The sequence below is a fragment of the Salarias fasciatus genome, chromosome 7 (genome assembly GCF_902148845.1).
Source record: "Salarias fasciatus chromosome 7, fSalaFa1.1, whole genome shotgun sequence".
Taxonomy (NCBI): Eukaryota; Metazoa; Chordata; class Actinopteri; order Blenniiformes; family Blenniidae; genus Salarias; species Salarias fasciatus.
Window position 1 is genome coordinate 12,904,846 of NC_043751.1, and position 19,503 is coordinate 12,924,348.

Genomic DNA, 19,503 nt, shown 5'->3' on the forward strand with positions numbered 1-19,503 from the left:
CAATCAGAGGAGAGGAGATCAGATCAAATCCAATCACCTGTGGGGGGGATGCACACGCACACACACACACACACACACACACACACACACACACACACACACACACACACCTAAAGGAAGGCCTTTGATGGTAGCCTTTAACATTCTCGTCCATACTTCATTTTTGAGCACTGTTCACTTGGCTAAGGGGAGTGAGGAGCCACGAGGCAGGAATGAGAGTGAAATCTATCACGATCAGTCTCACTCTACACACCAGAAGGCTCTGTGTTAGTGCAGATGTGCTTGCACAGGGATGAATATCATACTGGTGATCTTTCTGTGGACAAACAGAGCCCGTGTCTGTCCAGCACTGCTCAGCCAAACATCTGGACTAAATGTTTTGTTTTTCCTTGTTCATAGATTCCATATCAGTAAATGATGAAGAAAATTATTTTGAATCATGTGTTTGTGTTTGAACTTGAACTGGTTGATGGTTTAAAGTTATCTCAGCAACAGTTTCGTGTTGCACAGTCACACAGCTGAATGGCAGGAAAAGAGCATTAAGGGCTGAGCCTGCTTTTTCATCTATATGTCAGTGCGGCACCATATGTGCGTGTTTCAGTTGCTTTCATGTTGCTTTTATGCCTTAATATATGTTTTCGAATGTCTATAGGAGCTTTGAGAGAGCGGTGATTAGGTCAGGGTTCACCAGATCAGTATGCAAATCAACAAGAGCGAACCACACGTGGAAGCAAACCTTCATGTATCCGACTTCAAAAACCACACACTGCCTACGAGTTGTCCAAACAGTGGTCTGGTAAAAACCCTCATTACACTATATGCAGAGCACTCACACCCCCATACGGACGCTCCTGCTTTATACTCGAACACACCACAGAGCACATCTCTTGGCCCTAAGCCAGCATGTAATATTGATGATGCGATGTGGTATGCCTCATTATAGACACACACAACCGTGCTACTACTCAACTATTGATGGGCCTGGGGCTTTCTTCACTTCTCAGGATCCACCAGGAGTAATGTTAGGGCACGGAGAAGGAGCACCACGCAAGGCAACAAAATACGCATTCACAAACACAATATCGGCTTTGCTGACAAGTCTCTTGGTATTCAGGCAGACGCACACACACACACACACACACACACACACACACACACACACACATACACACACTGGAGAAGTTCCTTTCTACAACAATTTATTTGTCAAAAACAAGATGCAAGTATTCTAAATATTCACAGTTGAACATTTTCCCAGATCTATTCATGTGCATGACATTATGTTTTGTCACACCAACTTTCAGCTTATTCGTTTGATTAATATTTCAGTTAGTGTTACCCCTGACCTTGTGTAGCCACCTGACTATTGAGACTGGAATATGTCTTGATATCCTCAGTGCTGTGAAAGCATTGTCTGCAAGGGGAATAACAGTTCTGGAGGGAGGCGGTGAATAGGTGTTTAAATTTTTACAAGGTACTAGAGTACGGTTTTACAGTAGTCCCAAAGAGGAAGGGCTGTTACTGTTAGACAGGAGTGCACCTGTGCTCAACAACTAGCCTACTGGGTTTTTTTTCTCTTTATTTATAGTACCAACAGTGTGGAACAGCTCTTAATGAAAGGTGGCTTTAACCAAGTCCTTGAGCAAATAAATATGGGTCTATTAAGTATTTTAAAACACACCAAATGCTCATGCTGGAAGCTCTACAATAACAAAATCTCTCAGTGTATGCTAGGTCAGCAAATCATTACAAGCCCAGGAAAAATTGGTCCCAGTGGTAGCATAAAAGCAACAGTAATACCTCCCTATGGTGCAGCAAAGCGCGGTCCACGCTGTGGTTGGCGATGCTTGATGGCATGAGCTCATTCTTTGCAAGAAATCATGGCAAATGAGTGGAAGAGATGTGGGCATGACCTGTCAGAGCCATGAAAAGAAAGCCTGATTTACAGCAGATTTGTCCACTTATATTGATGTTTCAGTTTGGTCGGCATAGCCAACAACGCAACACACCCACATTCATAACTTAAACTTTACAAGCTTCAGGAAAACATTAAGAAAATACCTAAGTCTGGAAACACGTTTACCAAAGAAGTTTATAACAGAAATAGATTTACAGTAACACTGTGAATTAAAAAAAAAAACAGTATTTTTGCACAAGATGTTTTCCTACAGAAGTACTTTAAGTCATGAACAAGAAAGGATTAAGTTCGCCACGAAACATTATCAATGAAATCCCTTTTTTTTTTCCAATTGAACCAGGAGGATGCCCTTTTCATTTCCAAGTGGATGGAGGTTTTCCTGGCAACAACTTGAATAACGATAGCTGACCATCTGACCCATATCCCACTAGCAGACACACACGTGCCCCAGAGAGGGTCAGGAAATGAAGGCCAGACCATAGGGAAGCTATAGTTCCATCTGTTTCCAGGGCCGTGCCAGTGTCGGGGTGCCACATCACCCCAAGCTTCCTGAAAAGATTCAGACTGTCACTCACCCGACTGTGACACCGAGAAGGACAAGGCTGCTATTAGCAGTGATAAAAGGGGCAGGAAAGACAACAGTGTATGAAGATATTCACACCATCTGAATTACTAAGGTCTGGACATATCTCCACAGCTTCAGAAGATTGTGTGGGAAGTGTGTTTCTGCACATAGATGTGTCATGTGGTGTTCGAGTCAGGTCTTAGAGGCATCATTCCATTGCGTAACCTTCTGGCACCATCCTGGCCTGCTGGCACTGCCATCTGCCGCTGTGAAATGCGAGATCACAGACAACCTATCAGCCACTGAGCTTCTACAGGTCTGCTTAACTACAACATTTACTACTTTTTTTTTTTTTTTTTTTCCAAATGGCTGAATGAAAGGAGGGTATCTCTTGGGGACACTTTACAGGCCTTTGCATGATCGCTGCCAGAGATTACAACTGATTTCTGTTCACGATCCAATTTGCTCGATAGAGGTTCCACTCTGTTTACCATAGAGGGGGAGGCCGAGCATCACTGCCTGCCTAACTTGGCTTCACCCCTGCAACAGCCGTGGAGAAAAACAGGAGCGAAGAGGCAGTTCTGTCACAGGCATCCTGTTCCTCACACATAATCTGCTTCACAATCACACTTCAATGTGCCGCTCTCGTTCGATGCAAACAATGCAGAATGCTTGGATATAAGTAAGTGCAAGTGTCTAAGTTATTCTCCACAAAGACACTCTTCAGTAAATATTTTCCTGATATTCCAAAGTTTTGAGAATCTAAGTTTTTGGACTCCTGGGACTCTCTTCTTTGCTAGCTTTCTTTCTTAGGAAGTATCACTGACTGTCTGCAAGAAATCTGGAAGTTATATTAAACAGCAATCAGTGTCCATTAGTTTTGCAGTTCAACCTTCTTACCTAAAGGTTGAGACTGGACTTGAAAGACACGTAGAACTCTTCAGGGAAAGCATGTACACTGCATCAATAAAGCAAAATCAGTTTTGACTTCATGTCTTCTGACTGAACATTGCAAGTTCAGAGGAAGCACATGATGTGGTGACAGCTCAAAGGAGGCTCTCTTTACCTAAGATTGGGTTTGAAGCAAATCACCTCTCTGGGCTTTAAACATTATTCATTGACTCATTGTACAGGGGTCTCTAACTGTGCGCAGATTCTGTCTCGGTGCCTATGGCAACATGAGTCCTGTTATCAGTTCTGAGAAACTGTGCATATAATAGATGGGGCATCCTAACATTAGCAACCTCAAGCAGCAAATACTAATTTCCTGCAAGATTACCAAACAAAAACATCTTAAATAAATTGGCATTACAAAACAGTCCCCATGAAGGGGATACTGTTCAGGCTAAGATGCATAATTGGTGTTATTTTGGAGGGTTATATTGTTACAGGGTTCAGGAACACCGTGATTCTTTCCCTCTGTCACTTGCTGGCTGCCAGTACTGGAGACGGAGCCGTCCTCATGATCAACACCATGTGTTCTGCAGACAGAGAAATGCTTCAGCCATTCAGCCCTGACAAGCGAAGAACTGTCCTTGTCTTATCAAAGCAATATGCAACATGTTAACATGCTTTCAAAAGCCAATGTGTAAAAAAAAAAAAAAAAAAAAAAAAAAGACTATTAAAAAAGAAATAAAAATGATATCAGCATCATGAAATTCCAGAGGAACGCTGCCACTGTCTTCTCCTTCCTGAAAGACAATCCTAGGAATGTAGGAAAACAGTGAAGGCCCAGTCAGCCCTGAAACCGGAGTAAAATCCAAACCACAGACACGCACAACTAATACACACAAACATGGGCCGCATTATATTTGAGAAAATCTGGCAAATTCAAAACTACTGGCCACGTCGATCCCCATGTGACGTTAGAAACACTGCAACTCACAAAGCACACAGGGTCCAACAATTCAACTGCTTCGAAACGACACACACACAGAATGCTATTGCACATCTTGCTTCCAATATCATCTGCTCCACTGGGAATTAATCTATTAGAAAATGAGTGGGAGGAGATGACGGAAAAGCCATTTTACTATAGTTTGTAGGTATGATCTTCAAGCCTAACACAGAGTAACAACAGGCTGCACCTCGGTCTGACTGACCATATTTTTCCCCTGAAAAGTTTCCAACAACGGACTTGGAGGAAATGATGAACAAATAACATCTATGAAAGCAAAACCTTCCAACCTTGAGACAAATCAGAAGCAAAAACAGTTGCTCCTGAAAGTAAAAGTCGTTCCTTTTCTGTCTCGTCTTACTATCATTGAGGGCAAATTTTAACACTTTATTTTTAGACCATTAAACTGATTTCTGAAATCTCAAAAAAAAACTGTTAAAAATATCTGTCATCATACTCTGCAAGATGGCCTCTTCATCAGACGATATCTTGGTACAATTGCATATGTATCTATGAAATACAAACTCTGCAGACTGTGTAATGTATTGTTATTCATCTTTTCCTGACCTCCCTTCTGTCTCATGTGAAGACAGAAATTTTAACATCATAACCCAGGCATGCTTGTTTATGTTAGAACAACTGCAGAGCAGACACTCTTCAGCGCCAGCAGTGGTCTGATCCTAATGTTTCAAGTATTCAGGACACCCAAAGTCTGCACCGATGTGGTGAAAATCTGTCCTAGAGGCCAGCATATCCAATATCTGTTATGAAAGTGACTCGCCTCTGCACAGCGTGCATGCTAATAGTCCAATAAAAGAGGTAATGTAATAGGTCCAAGGTAGGAAGGAAGAACTGCTAATGCAGGCTAGTTTGAAAGTTGAAAGGAATCCTTTTTGAAAAATGTGCTGATTAAAACCCATTAAAGAATAGCACAGGAGAATACAGCTACATATATGACAAGAAGTTGAGTCCATCGCTACATTAACCAGATAAAAGAGCCACAACACAGCTGTATCCTTCTCGGACGAAAAAAATACTTTAAGCGAATTAATGTTGGTGTCTTGGAGCAACTCATTTCTGTTTCACAACTGTGACACAAATGGAGATATACAAATGAAAAGCAATATCCGTTTAATTCATACTGTATATCAAAAATACCACTTTTTCAAAAACAACCCTGCTGTTTGGCTTTTTGCTGAATTTTCATCCTTGCATTTCCAACACTGCATATTCTCGACTCACTCAGGCTTTAGAGATGAAAGAGAATGAGTAAGTTAGCACCAGGTGCACCTGCCCTCCTCTTAACCATCCTCACGGACTGACACTTCAAACTGCAGTTTTTATCAGCGGATCAGCCTTGACTTTTGAGCCAAACAGTGAAAGCTGTGGTGCTGACTTCGTGTCGGCCAGTAGCAGTGATAGCTACTGCAAAAACAGCTCCGCATTCCTCTCATACAGTACATGAGTACTGAGAAAGAAATTGATTTTATATATGATTCAGCTGCAATATTTGGCATCGAGTGATAGGATTCAGAAATCAGCTTTTTTTTTTTCTCAGTCAAAAAAAAAAAGAAGAAAATGCTCATGTTCTAATTCTAACACAAAGTCCTATTACAATGTGCCCATGTAATTGTAATATAGTAACCTAGTTTTTAATGCTTACTGAACGTGAACATCTGGACACAGACCAAGCCAGACAGCCGCTAAGCCTGCCACCGCACACTACAGCATGCACACAAGCAGACTGAAAGACAGCGGTTCCACTATATTCACAGATGTAATGTCAGAAACATGAATAATGAAATGATCACTTGACATCGCAAAGTTCTACTACTGAGCTACTAAAACTTATCACAACTCATCAGCCACGATGAGTATCATCTATTCACGGTCTGCAAGACGCATTTAGTGCACAGTTTAAAGTCTGTTGGAGTTTAAAGTTTGTTAAACTTGTTTTAAAGCTCTGAATGGGTTTTGCGCATTGATTTTTTTCTCAGACTGCCTGTTGGAGTACGTCCCAAACCACTCTCTAAATGCAAGTCGACACTTTTAAGAAGCAACACTAAACTTCATTAAGTGACTTTGCTTTTATTGACTTTTGGTTTACCTCCTTCTGATTTAGCATGTATATTGGAATTTCAGTATATGCATGAGTGCAATGTATTTATTTAATTTTTTTTGAGAGGCATTTTACCATTATTCATGTCTTCTAAAGCTTCTTAAGTTATGCTACCATTCATCAAAAAACTACATATTTCTATGTGCATAGTTCAAAGAGATGAATTAATCAAAGTAAAATCAAATCTGTTGATCAACACAATGACAGGTGAATAGTGCATTACATAGTTGAGCAATGTCTAAGCACACACAGTTTTCTAAGTTATGTGTTTTGAATCAAAGACAACTAAAACCAATTGAGCTGATGCAAATGAAATGGGTCTCATAAAATCAATCTCAATAAAGAATCATGGAGCATGCAGGTGATTTGGAAGCATTCTGTTTTCCACAGGACAGAAGCTCATCCAGAAAAAATACAACTGCACACACATGAAGTTAAAAGACAACATGATAACTGTTACTGAGCAATAAATCTGAACTCTGTTTGGCAAATCCGTGAAAGGACTGAAAGGCATCCTGGGAGCTGGAAGGAAGTGCCTGCCTATTTTGCTCTCCGCTCCCTGCTCTTTTCTTGGCGTGAAAGTTACAGATTATGGCCAGCTAAGTGAAAAAAAGTACCGACATCAGTCAAAGTCTGACACGCCTTCGCAGCGATTGGGTATGAATATTTGGTGGAGGCAGAGTGACACGGCGGTAGGGAGGGGGCCCGCGCGGAGCAGAGGGGAAAGATTGATTTCTAATTAACAAGCTGGTTGCTGTAATGAAAGACTAGATGGTCTCCACTGGCAGTGGATCAATGGGGATCGCTTCCCTTGACATCCAGTCTTAATCACACAAGCACAGCTTGGTAAGAATGCACTCATTGCTGTAATTAACACTGTCACGCTCTCTCCATCTCCCCTCATACATCCCCGCCTCTTTTTGGTCCTAACCTCTACCTCAGACCTCTGCTTTCACTCGATAGCGAGGATGGTTCAATTACTCAATCGCTCTGTATCCTCTGCTGTCCTAACACACAGCAGATAAACAGACGTGTTGTGTCACTGGCGAAAGCACTGTCAAGTCGATGACAAGAAAAGCGCCTGTCTGCTGCACCAACCGTAGGTGGAACTGGTGTGTTTGCTACCAAAAACCTACATTCAGGTTTAATCAGTGTTTGTGTTTCAGCAAATCTGTTTCAACTCCTCAGACAATACAGTATTTTCTGAAAATATGTACTTCTATGGTAACTTGTTTACACTTCAATGGCTTTGAGTCATTTCTGCAAACACTGCAACAAGCAAGAGGGTTTGTCTGACTCAGATCAATGTAAAGAAATGAAAGAAGACCCCATACACAAGTGCCTTCAATTAGAGATCTATGAGGGCAGCAGTAAATAAACCTGGCAGAATAATAATACTTTTAGTGAGTTTCTATGGGTTGAGGTGGGATTGAGACGCCACAAGATTCATTTAAATGAAAACATATAATCCAATGGCAGAAAACCACTGGAAAGAAAGAAAGCACTCTTCTCAGTAATGGACACTGACATTGTCCCTGGAGTCCTGTGAAGAAGGAAGGTGAAATCTCACCTATTCTTTACTCTGGAGCGCTCTCATTTTAAATTTCAGTCTCCCTGGTGCAGACTCATCGACAAGTCAGGCACAATCAAACACCTGATCTACTGAGGTGTAGCACATGCTGCTCCGCTGCTCGTGTGTATTTCCTCCGAATATCCCCAAGACATGGAGAGGGAAAGAGAGAGAGAGATAGAGGCAGACAGGGAGCAAGAGAGAGATTTTGTTTTTTATCACAATGACACTCCACAAAAATGTAGCGATACCAAGAGGTATGTGAAAGCGTAGAATGAGTAGTGGTTAGCTCTCTCAACTCAGAGCAGGAAGGTTGGGCTTTCTGTACTGGCTTTTCATATTCTCTCAGTGTGAGTACCGGTTTTCTTTTGTACACCCTCACCTCAGACTGCTGACTCTGACTGCCGCTCTGGTTTGACTTGTGATGACTTGACTGGTGACCAGTTCGGGCTATACCCTGCCTTTAATCCACAGAGATTTAGAATTTTCTCAAGTGTCCTTCAGCCACGAGTTGGATAAAGCTGGACAGAAGATGGAAGGATGGACGGATGTGGAAGAGTCACAGTTAGAAACCAAGAAAAATATCAGAGAAGTAGGCAGCTGATGGGTGTTTGTGGGTTAAATGTGAAGGTTTTCATCGTGAGTCAAAGCTCACTGATGACCCTGTGGGGGCCGGAGGTCTGACATGTGGGCAACAGCATGAGGAGAGAAGTATTTTCAGGGGAGGAATATGTGTGAGCTTGTGCATGAGCATCAATGTGTAATCTGCCTCTGCCAGCCCGCTGTGTCTTTCTGGGCAGAGTGGGCCTGGTCGTTTGAAGGGGGCTGGTGCTGAATTGGGGAGGGGGCTAATCCGCCTGTGCCACGCGCTGTGTGCCCAGCACCCAGCCAGTTGCACCATGCTGCCTCCTCTGTAGTGGGTCCACTGGAGCGCTACAAGTCCCTCTGAATGCTATCAGCACAGACGACACACTGCCCCCCAAGCAGGGATTACGGCTCTCTCAAGGAAACTGCCAGGAGGAGGATCTAGAGCAAGAGGAGGGGAAAAGGGAGGAGGAGGTATACAATTCTCCAACAGGAGCTCCATTCTCTAAAAGGAAGGGACCATCGGCAAAACTGACACGCCAATCGACCGTGGTTAAAAAAAAACCACCCCAGAGAACAACAGAAGGAACCATCAGTTGTCAAAGGCTGGCTGGGAGCCAACTGGTGCTCCTTTAGGAAGATAAACACTACTCCATTGTTACATGGCAGACTGATATGGGAACATTAGCATGAGTTTACACCGACACAACAAGCTCTTCATGTCAAGTTCAAACCAGTTATCAGAGCTTTCTAAGAACAAAAACCACCAAATTACATTTACGTGTTTGTGTCTCCAAAGTAAACATCAAAGAGACCGACAACAGAGAAAGACTGTCATGTAGCAATGAATAATTATTTAGATATGTTGGAATGTCTCCTGGGTTTTTTATTTTAAAACCGGCAGCAGTAAATGCCATGCAGTTGATGTTCATCTTCCCACCCTTGGGGTTCAGACTGTGTTGTGTGGGCTCTCTGTGCCGGGGCTTTACAGGAGTTACTGACACATGAGCGCCAAGAAAACCATTTAAAAATTAAACTTAGAAAACCATGATTACAATTATACTGACTGTCAAAGCAAATTGCAGTGCTTTCATGACAAAGAAAATTGTGTTTAAAAACATACTTTAAGAGAATTAAAACATTTTGGGTTTTCAATGGAGGCTTCACCGAAGACAGTGACAGCGATAAAGCATTTATTCCAATTATAATTTTTAAAGCTGAACGTGGGGAGAGTTTAAATCAGTTTAGTTACTGCTGTGAAAGTTTCCCCAATATTTCACCCCTGTTTCAACTCTCAGATTATTACTTCTTGAAACGCAACAGTATTTTTTCCCGGGCAGAATGTTTTTCCAAAGCGACATGGTATTATCCAGTACAAAGATTGACTTCTTGGCAGGTTTATTTAGGTTTGTCTCTTCCGTACACTTCAGAGTTCATGGTTCAGTCAATAAATAGCTCACATACAGACTGTTCTGTTCGTTGACATTCTCCATGTGAATGACCGACTATCAAATTGAGGTTTGCTGAATTTGTAGCCAAGTTTTTCATAAAAACCCGCAGCACTATATGTAAATATTTATTAGCATTTCTTTTTTTCTTTTAGGGATGTTTTCCAGACCAGAAGCTCCACCAAGGGTTAGGGTGTCTGGGTCAGCCTGAAACTCACTTTGACCAAATAAATTGTACATAATCACTTGTGGAGTGATTGTGGACATTTACAACGTCATTTTCCCATTTTTCATATTTCATGTTTATCTTTAAGTGAAATGGCACAGCTGATTCATAAGTCACCTTTTTTTTTTTGCACCTTCTCTTTTCAAACAGCAGTATATTACATGTTTCCAGGCTGCTTTCATTAGATATGCGTGTTTCATTGACAACTACCTTCTAGTATCAGTCTCCCTACTTTTATTCACAGTGAGCTGAAATTTTAGACAGATGATGAATTTTAAGAAATTGAAATAATTTTAACAAAGTGAAAATAGATGAAAAGACACTCATGAGTTGAAGAAAATTAAACTGGCACCTTCAGAAAGAAAGCAAGATAAATGTATTGCAAGTATCATGTGTACCAATATTAATTAAAAATATAATTTCTCACAGACATCAGGCGTGCCGGTCCAGAACGACTAAAGGGCCACATGAGGCCCCTGGTCGGTACATTTCCTCAGGACTCAACTAAATGCAACACACTTTAAATTCAATTAACTCTAAATTCATAGTCATGTCCTGAAGGGCACAATATATTACATTTAATTCAAATGAACTACTTAGCAGTTTAATTTATGTGTGCACTGTAACAAAAGCAGTACCTACTTAATATGTTACAAGGCGTGATTATTTGGATATTCGTGAATGTTGATGTTATTCATATGGAAATAAAATTTATTCTCTGGAAACTGTGTTTTGAGCACAGAAAATTATAATGGAGGTGGTTCATACACTGCCAGGAGCAGAATAATTTTTGCCTGTGCTGTAAAAATGTAAACCTCCTCACATCAGACAGGGACACCAGGGAAACACAGCAAGCCAGCACACACTGTGGGAGCCCAGTTTCAGCACACCACAGTTTGTATTATCAACGGAGAGGTACTCCAAATCAGGCAAACCCCCAACAGACAAGCACACACTCCAACATCCTGAAAATACTTACAGCCACTCATCTGCCCACTCATGAAAGTTGCTGAAAACACAACTCGCATTTGCTTGTTGAGAGCTTTCGTGTTTTGGCTGGAAAATGAACCCAGTGAAGAAATTGAAAATAAAAAATGTAGCAGCTCTGTGAAGCTTTCCCAGATAAGACTGGCACAGGCACACATACACGCACACACACACACACACACACACACACACACACACACACACACACACACACACACACACACACACACACACACACACACACACACACACACACACACACACACACCTCTGCCTGGCAGGGCTCCACTCACCGCCTTCATTTGTAGGTCTTTCTGCCACACCTGGCACCATGCTGGCATCATTCTGGCACCGTCCAGGCAGAGGCTAACAACAACTGTTATCTAAGAAGATTCACCGTGCTCTCATGCAGTAAATCAATTTTCCAGAAATGTAGCATATAGATGGCATCTGAGCCATCTCTGCTTTCAGGGGTTGGAATCCACTGCTGCTCCTGATCCGCTGCCACTTCTTGAGAAAATACAAAAGCGCAGACAGAGGAGTGTGTCTGACACAGCAGGCTTGTTAATGCATCATTACAGTGTCTCGGGTTTGTACAGTTTGGAAGATAAGCTCAAGCTTGTTGATGTGAAAGCGTCCTGACAAAGCCACTCAGAGCATCTGAAAGGAGATAAAAACTTAACTTCTGTTCACGTTATCACGTCATCTCCTCTTGTAACGTCAACACGAGCTGCAAGAGCTCGCCGATCAGGACATGTGTGCTTAGCCAGCGGAACATCTGACCTGTCTCGATGTCATGATGGATCACCCACTAAGAGCTGAGTGCTCCGCACATGGCCAAGTGTGCATGTGTGACAAAGGAAAGATTCCCAATGAATATCCATTCTCATTTCTCGCCCATCTGCTCCTCGATATAAAGGAAACGGGCATATCCCGGAGAATACAATGGTTGTTAAATGGTTCATCATTCAGTGTCCACAGAGGTGGAACACCCAAACACACCCAGCAAGTCCATACAAACAGTAACACATTTGACACACTTCTCCCCACTCAGTGAAGTGACCCATTCAGACAAAGCAGCAGGAGGCAGAGAGGCTCAGGGGCTGGGAAGCTAATGAATGCACGGGTTTCAACCACTTGAAAGTGCTTGTGTTGTCTGTACGTTGCTTTTCTTATAGTCACAGGAGAGCCCGATTAAACCATTAGCCCCTAGCCCCTCAAGTCTCCCCACAGTCTTGACTACATTTTCAGTGGCCTTGCTCCCCTAAACTGGCCGTCTTGCAGTAAAAGTAGGGCAGCCTTTTTGATGGTTCACTGACCAATGCTTGCTGCAGCGTAAGAAACACTTCGGGTTTTTCTGATCTTTTGAATAGATAAATATAAAATGCCACAATGGCGACTGGAAAAGCGAAGGTAGACGCAGAATGTAGGTACAGCAAGCAAATCTAATCTGCTCAGAACCAGACCTCTCAACAATGCGGCAGCGACACAAAGTGGTCAGAGGTCAGCCTCAGCCGTTCAATTGGAGGTTAAGTTCTCTAGAAGGTGATAGTGACATCCGAATGACTGCAGGAGCCACAGCAGATTGACGCCATTTTGGCATTCGATCTACAGGCAAGCTGGTGACCATTTATGGACACATAAGTTGGGTTTCATTTCATCTCAATCTGGTGAATGGTCACATATTACCTGTTTTCCTGTAGCCGTGTGTCTGTGACCTTCACTGCAACGTGACCGGCTAGTGGTTCTGCAGACATCAGTCATCACACTCCCCCAACCATGACAAATAATCAACTTAGCAGATAGATAATGGCCCCTTTCACTTTGCAAGGCACACTAAGTTGTTTCTGGTATCTGCTGCTGGAGTAATTCACAACACTAATCTGATAGGTTATCACGGGATGAGCCGATGGTATTTTGTTGGGATAAATTTATCTCCAAGTTCCCATTAGGAGTGTCATTTAGTAGCAGCATCCAAATCTCCTTGAAATGTTGATTGTTTCTCCGGCCTCCTCAATCATTTGAAAAGGTCCATGGTACAGCTGCCGCCAAACAAACTATTAACAGATTGGCAATGGGTATTTCAGTTTCCCTTTTCATAAGACGGATGTGCCCTACGTACTGCTGCTGTTCACGCTATTGCTGGACTCTTGCAGGTATAGAACACTGGATCTCTTGAAAATGCTTTGGTTCTCCAGAACTTGCTAAAAACCGTGAAAATGGTGAAACATGAGTTGGTCTTCAAATGTTTTCCAGTAGAGGACTGATGGAAGAAACTATTTTTGGAGGAACTCCTCCTAATTGAATTGGTGATATTCAGTTACATAATCTTGATTACTAAGAACAATTTATATTACTCGGAAAGCTTAAATAAGAACATCAAATAAAAAAGCGAATTTTAGACAACATTAGGGACAACGTTCAGAGAATGTAATCTGATTTGATTTGTTTGCCTAAAAATGTTATTAAATAATTTTATTTATGAATAAATGTATCCATTAATTTGCACATGAAAAGTGAAGTCAAGTGTATAAGGGATGACTTCTCGATTATCCTGTTAGTGACAACAATTTAAATTCTAGATGAAAGTTTCAAAACGTGGACTGTTTTTATCATGTTGTGTATTAGATCTTTATGTGTTTATCCCTCTTATGACTGGATTTATTCTCTTTGCCAGTGTTTTTTTGTTTGTTTTTTAACGTGTCCCTTTGGACATCTGACATTTGAATAGTACTGTGCGTTCGTGATTTAAGTGGGAATCTGGTGAATCTTATCTGTTGTTCTGGAGACATCCTGCAGGACATAGTAATAAATAATATGAACCCAAACTCTATCTGCTTTCTAGTTATTTCTGAGTGTTCTGGATATTATAAAGTGTATACATTTATACAGTTATGGTTATGAAAAGCACCCATACCAAATCCTGCACCAAAGTGGGAAAGACTGAATTTAAATGTAATTCAATGATGGCAACATCGGCAAAACCACACATTAAACAACTATATAATTGGTGAATACAGGTACATTTTTTAAACAATAAATCTAATTGAGACAAACCAAATACTGACATCAACACACACATTAAAGGTACAAAAGCCTGGTCAAGAATGAACATTCGCAGAAAAATGGAGTACAATCTCACTGGCCTCATTTTTGCTCAACACCTCCATTTTTCTGACTATTCTCCACTGACTTTTAGAGGACACTGCTCCGCTAACAACGCCCTCACTCGTCTTTCCCATTTCTCTTTCTAATAAAGAATTTCATACTGCTCAGTCCAGTCAAATGATGCCCCCACTCTTATCGACTTTAATCTGATGTTTTACTTCAGAGACCATGATTTCTGATACTCCAAATCATGTTTTTTCTCTTCCATGTCCTCTCACTGCTTTGTCATTTCTGTCATAACATGATTTTTCAACTGTGAAAAGGAGCATTCCTATTTTCCAAAGCAAGTGGACAAGAAATGACAGAAAATGAAAAAAGCTCCGAATGAATAACCCGTTCAGACGCTCAGATCTGGATTTTGTATTCCGACGTAGCCTCTTACAAGCATGTGGTTGCTTTATGAAGAACATCTCACATTCCCACAGCGGTGTCAAAAGAGGCCAGACACAAAATGAAAAAGTGCTTTAACATTACTGAAATAAAGAGCTTCTCCTGAGTGTAGCTAGCAAAAGTGGTTCAAAAGGGTCGTTTGATTATTTAGAGGACAGACTCAAATCCCAGAGTGACCTTACCTCCTTTTGCTTCCGTCTCTCCTCTGAAAGATAAGGCTCTATGTGGGCAGCGTGTGTGTGAATGACACTTGGTTTCCATTCGTCTGGTACAAGAACTGACCCTTCAGTCTGAATGCAGGCACGCGGATCGCCACAGATCTTTTCATTTCTCCCTCTTCTGTTTCCCGGCGGTTCAGAACGTCTTTACAGATTCGATTATGTCCACTCCGACTCTGCCAATACATCCGCCCTCACAAACATCTCACAGAGAGCAACGCGGCCTCTCTTGGTCATTTCTTTTTGATAGCTAAATGCAGTAATCTTGTCTACAACACACACGCACACACACACACACACACGCACAGTGTACACAACCCACACATGGTCTTATCACTCAAAAGCAACACAGAAGCAAGAGGCTGGGAGGTCAGGTCAGAAACCCAATTACTCCCCGTCCACACAGAACCTTCCTGCTCTCCACCAAACGCTGAGCTGGATCTTTGAGACTCTCACCTCCTGTCTCTTTTATGAGGGGTCATCTGTCCTTTTTTTTCCTGAACTTTCCCCTTCTCTGCTAACAACATTTCTCCTTCACAGTCTTTCTTCAGAAATGTTTTTTCTATAGCCTTTCAACAACCATACAACCAGAATCTCTAATGCTTTCCACCCCCATTTCCATCGACCGCTCTTTCAGTGGTTATATCACACATTTGCTTTTAGAAGATTAAACCAAATGTAATCCAAAACTAAGACTCAGATAAAAAGCCCTGAGAAAAAAAAAAAAAAAAACAATTGTGATGAAACAAAAAATAAAAACTGAAGCATGAATACAGTTGAGAGGAAACTGCTTATTCCATCACAGCCAAAACATGTAATTTTTCTTTCTTTCATCTATATTTTCCTGTCATTCTGCTTTCAGCAGAGCAGAAACATGAATGCCGACCCTCAGTTCAACTCCTGGGTATGTGGCCATCTTACAGCGTAAGTCCCGCCACAAGGAGGCTGGCCATGGCTGTGGTAAGCACATGTAAGAATGGATGTAACCATCAAGGTCTGACAGGATGAGAGAGGTGGAGAAGGAACCGGGATTGCTCCTGATTGCACAACTGAGCACTTGCAGCCAGCAGCAGTTGACTGGCTCACATGCCATGCATCCATCCAGCACTGTGCACACTCAATCAAAACCCCAGAAATCTAACAATGACCTGTCATCTTATGCCAAAACACGGGAAGGAGAAAAAAGTGAGCAGCTTGGAACCCTGTCATTCTTTTTTTGTCTGTATGTGTGTGTGTCTGTGTGTGTGTGTGCAAGCTCCGCTGCTGGTATCTTATCTGCTCAATCCTCTCATCGTCATTTAAATCTCCCCCTACTCCATCCGATCCCAGCCGTGGCCCTATTTAAATCTCTCCCTCCTCCTAGTCCACCACATTTCTAATGCTAATTATTTAAACCTCTCTATACACTCTATCCCTCCCATCCACCAGCTAGTTATTCAAATCTCTCCCCGCCCGCTCGCTCTACGAGCCCGGCCCCAGTTAAAAGGTGCTTGACTGAAGGGTTGATCCGGGCTGTTATTTTCAAACAGGGGATAATGGTTATCCTTTCCTCCACTGTTTTCTCAGCAGTCTCTTATCCTGGATATAATTACTGAAACTCGGCTACAAGTATCCTTTTTGAAATTAAACTGTTTATTTGCTATGCAAAATTAAATGTAGGGTAATAAATCCAATGTTTGCTGTATATCGCATTAAGAGGATAACAACAACAGGATGAGTAAAGGATATAGATAATGTATATTTAGGGAGATAGATAGAATGACTAAAGCATAATGTGTATATATATTTTGATGAGTACAGCAGCATGGGAATATGACCTCCGTCGGTCCGCGGCGGCCTGCCCGGGTCACTGTCCTCAGTGTTACAGTAAGAGAGCAGTGAGAGTGAGCAGCAGAGTCTGGGAGGTCAGAGGGGGATCACATTTCCAGGACCAGGTGCCAGCACATCAGTGTGGGAAAGGGAACTCGTGTGCTCTGAACACAGTTTAGTTTCTGCTTCATCTTTATTTCTGTCAGTTAAAGTGTTTCTTTCTATGGGGCTCTATTTGTACGTCTCTTTATCTCTCTCTCTCTCTCTCTCTCTCTCTCTCTCTCGCTCTCATTCAGTTGAAGGGATCGCGCTGTTAGTCCTGTGGAGAAGCCACCTACACATGGAGCATCAGGATCAGAAGAGTCTCACTCAGCATCACTACTTATTACAGTTACATAAATGCTGGTTTCCATCAACAGCCCATCTGAGCCGCACGCTCCCATGTGCACCACGGCAGTAACTACTGTGTGAAGCGAAACACTTAGATAAAATTGCTGAGTTAGTCACACTTAATTTGAATAACTCTTATTTATGAAGCTGATTTCATTTTGCTTTTACACATCTTACCGAAAACGGTGATAAATCAAAAGTGATTTTATTTCCACAAGAATCAAGATTACTTTGAAAACTTGAAAAATCATTTTGAATCAATTTACAATCAAAACATTTTCCATTGATGCATTTACCCCCAGTTTCTTTTTCATGCAACAAAAATTATCGCTTATATTTAAAAAAAGAATAAGAAGAGGACACCATTGAAGGTGTGCTCACCTTGGTACTCCTGTCCAGGGGTGTAGGTCGTGGGGTTGCCCGTAATTTGGAGGGTGAGGAGCACCTCTCCCCCACCTTCTGTCACCCCAGCTCCCTCCAACTCTCCGTGATGGGTGCACAGGAAGAAGAACGGGTTGAAGCGGGGGTAGAAACTCGCAGGTGGAGCCCCGAAATCCACGTTGCTGCTCCCCAGCACCAGGGCAAGCAGGGCACAGCCGAGAGCGCCCCCGAGAGAGGCCCGCGCCATGGCCGTCTGCCCTCAACTGGCGAGGGGCCGAGGGAGTGCAGGTGGGGGACGAGGTGAGGAGAGTGATGAGTGGGAGCGAGGCAGGCACAGGTAGAACTCCAGAGGGCGGGCTGTGGAGTCCACAGACGAGTCAAAAGTCCCAAAGTGCGTGCGTGAAAAGTCTTGCCTTTCTCTGTGTGCAGTGTGTGTGTGTGTGTGTGTGCGTGTGTGTGTGTGTGTGTGTGCGGGCGTGGGCTTGGCTGTCAGGAGAACTGTTACTCTGCCTCCTCTCCCTGTCCTACCTCCACTCTCAGGGAGTTCAGAGCTTCGCCTGTGCTGTCCTGCTCCAGCGTTTAAATACCTCACCCCCTCCCTCTGTTTCCCTCTCTCCTCCCACCCTCCCTCCCTTCCTCTCTCTGTCTCTCTTTCGCTCTAACACCAGCTCCACGAGCGCTATGTGCGCTCTACAAGACGGCCTCCCTCCTCTCTCTCTCTCTCTCTCTCTCTCTCTCTCTCTCTCTCGCTCTCATCCGGCTCTTCTCTCCTCCCTCTTCGCTGCCACTCTATCACTCTGCCTTTTTCCTTAATCTGGCTCTACCCTCTCTTATCTCCTCCTCTTTACTTCTCGGTAAACCACTGTGTTACTCCACATTGCACTCTTGTATCTCTCTCCTGAGACCTTGCCTGTCTTATCTCTATGCATCTGTTAGTTTCTTCATCCCTAACCAGTCCTCTGACAGATCCCTTTCACTCTCTTCTCTCTCCTTTGTCTTTTTGCCCATCCGCCAGACTGTCTCCTCCTCTCCCACCCACTATCACACCTCCTTTCTCCCTCCCTGTTAAGCTCTCTTCACTTCCCTCTCCTTCTCTTTCTCCCTCTGCTGCTGGGTCCCCCTCCCGTCTTCTGATTTTCCTCTTTTTCCAGCCCCGTACCTCTCCGTCTCCCTCCTCTCATCCTCAGCAGAGCTCAGATTTGTTTTTCCTTTTCTTCCTACTTGCATGTTTTCACGGGTTTTCCCTCAGAATCTCCTTTTCCACAATATTTTCCAACTTTTTTCCCCTTGTGAAAGCGGAACGCGCCACGACTCTGTTCTACATTAACCGACCACTACAGTGCAGACACAAGCCATGTTTCCTCTCCAGCTCAGCAAATGACAGATAGCTAAGTAGGTTATTTGTGTGTGTATTTTACTCTTTTCTGCTTCATCTGTGAATTAACACCAACAGCATGAACCTGCAGCTCCCTTTCTTTGCTCATCTATCCCATGCTCTACATACACCACACCCTCAACAAATGTTCACAGTGCAGACCTTGTGAAAACAAAACAAAACAAAAAAAAAAACATTTCCATGTGCATTAAAAACACACAACTGCTCCTGATGGCAATGAAATTCTTTCCAAAATTGAAGACGACAGAGAAAACACACGTTAAATCAATTATTGCTGTAAAGTCAGGGAACTTAAAAACTTGATGTTAACACCACAGAGCGTCTCCTCTCGGGTTTGTGTGGTTGAGGACCTATTAAACATAAACACTCCCAAGCCAGCAAGCTACAGCACACGCACACACACACACACACACACACACACACACACACACACACA

General features: G+C 42.7%; 1 protein-coding gene across 5 annotated transcripts in view; it reads right to left on the reverse strand.

The window, feature by feature from the left end:
* Window positions 1–18,240, reverse strand: part of reln (reelin) — a 94,086-nt gene extending 75,846 nt beyond the window's left edge. For 3 of the 5 annotated variants that reach the window (XM_030097123.1, XM_030097121.1, XM_030097120.1), the window contains exon 1: window positions 17,672–18,240. In XM_030097123.1, the coding sequence (XP_029952983.1) occupies window positions 17,672–17,918 (247 nt within the window). In that variant the 5' untranslated portion in view covers window positions 17,919–18,240. The remainder of the gene's footprint in view (window positions 1–17,671) is intronic. The other 2 variants (XM_030097125.1, XM_030097122.1) reach the window with 1 other exon arrangement.
* Between the last annotated feature and the right edge of the window lie 1,263 nt (window positions 18,241–19,503).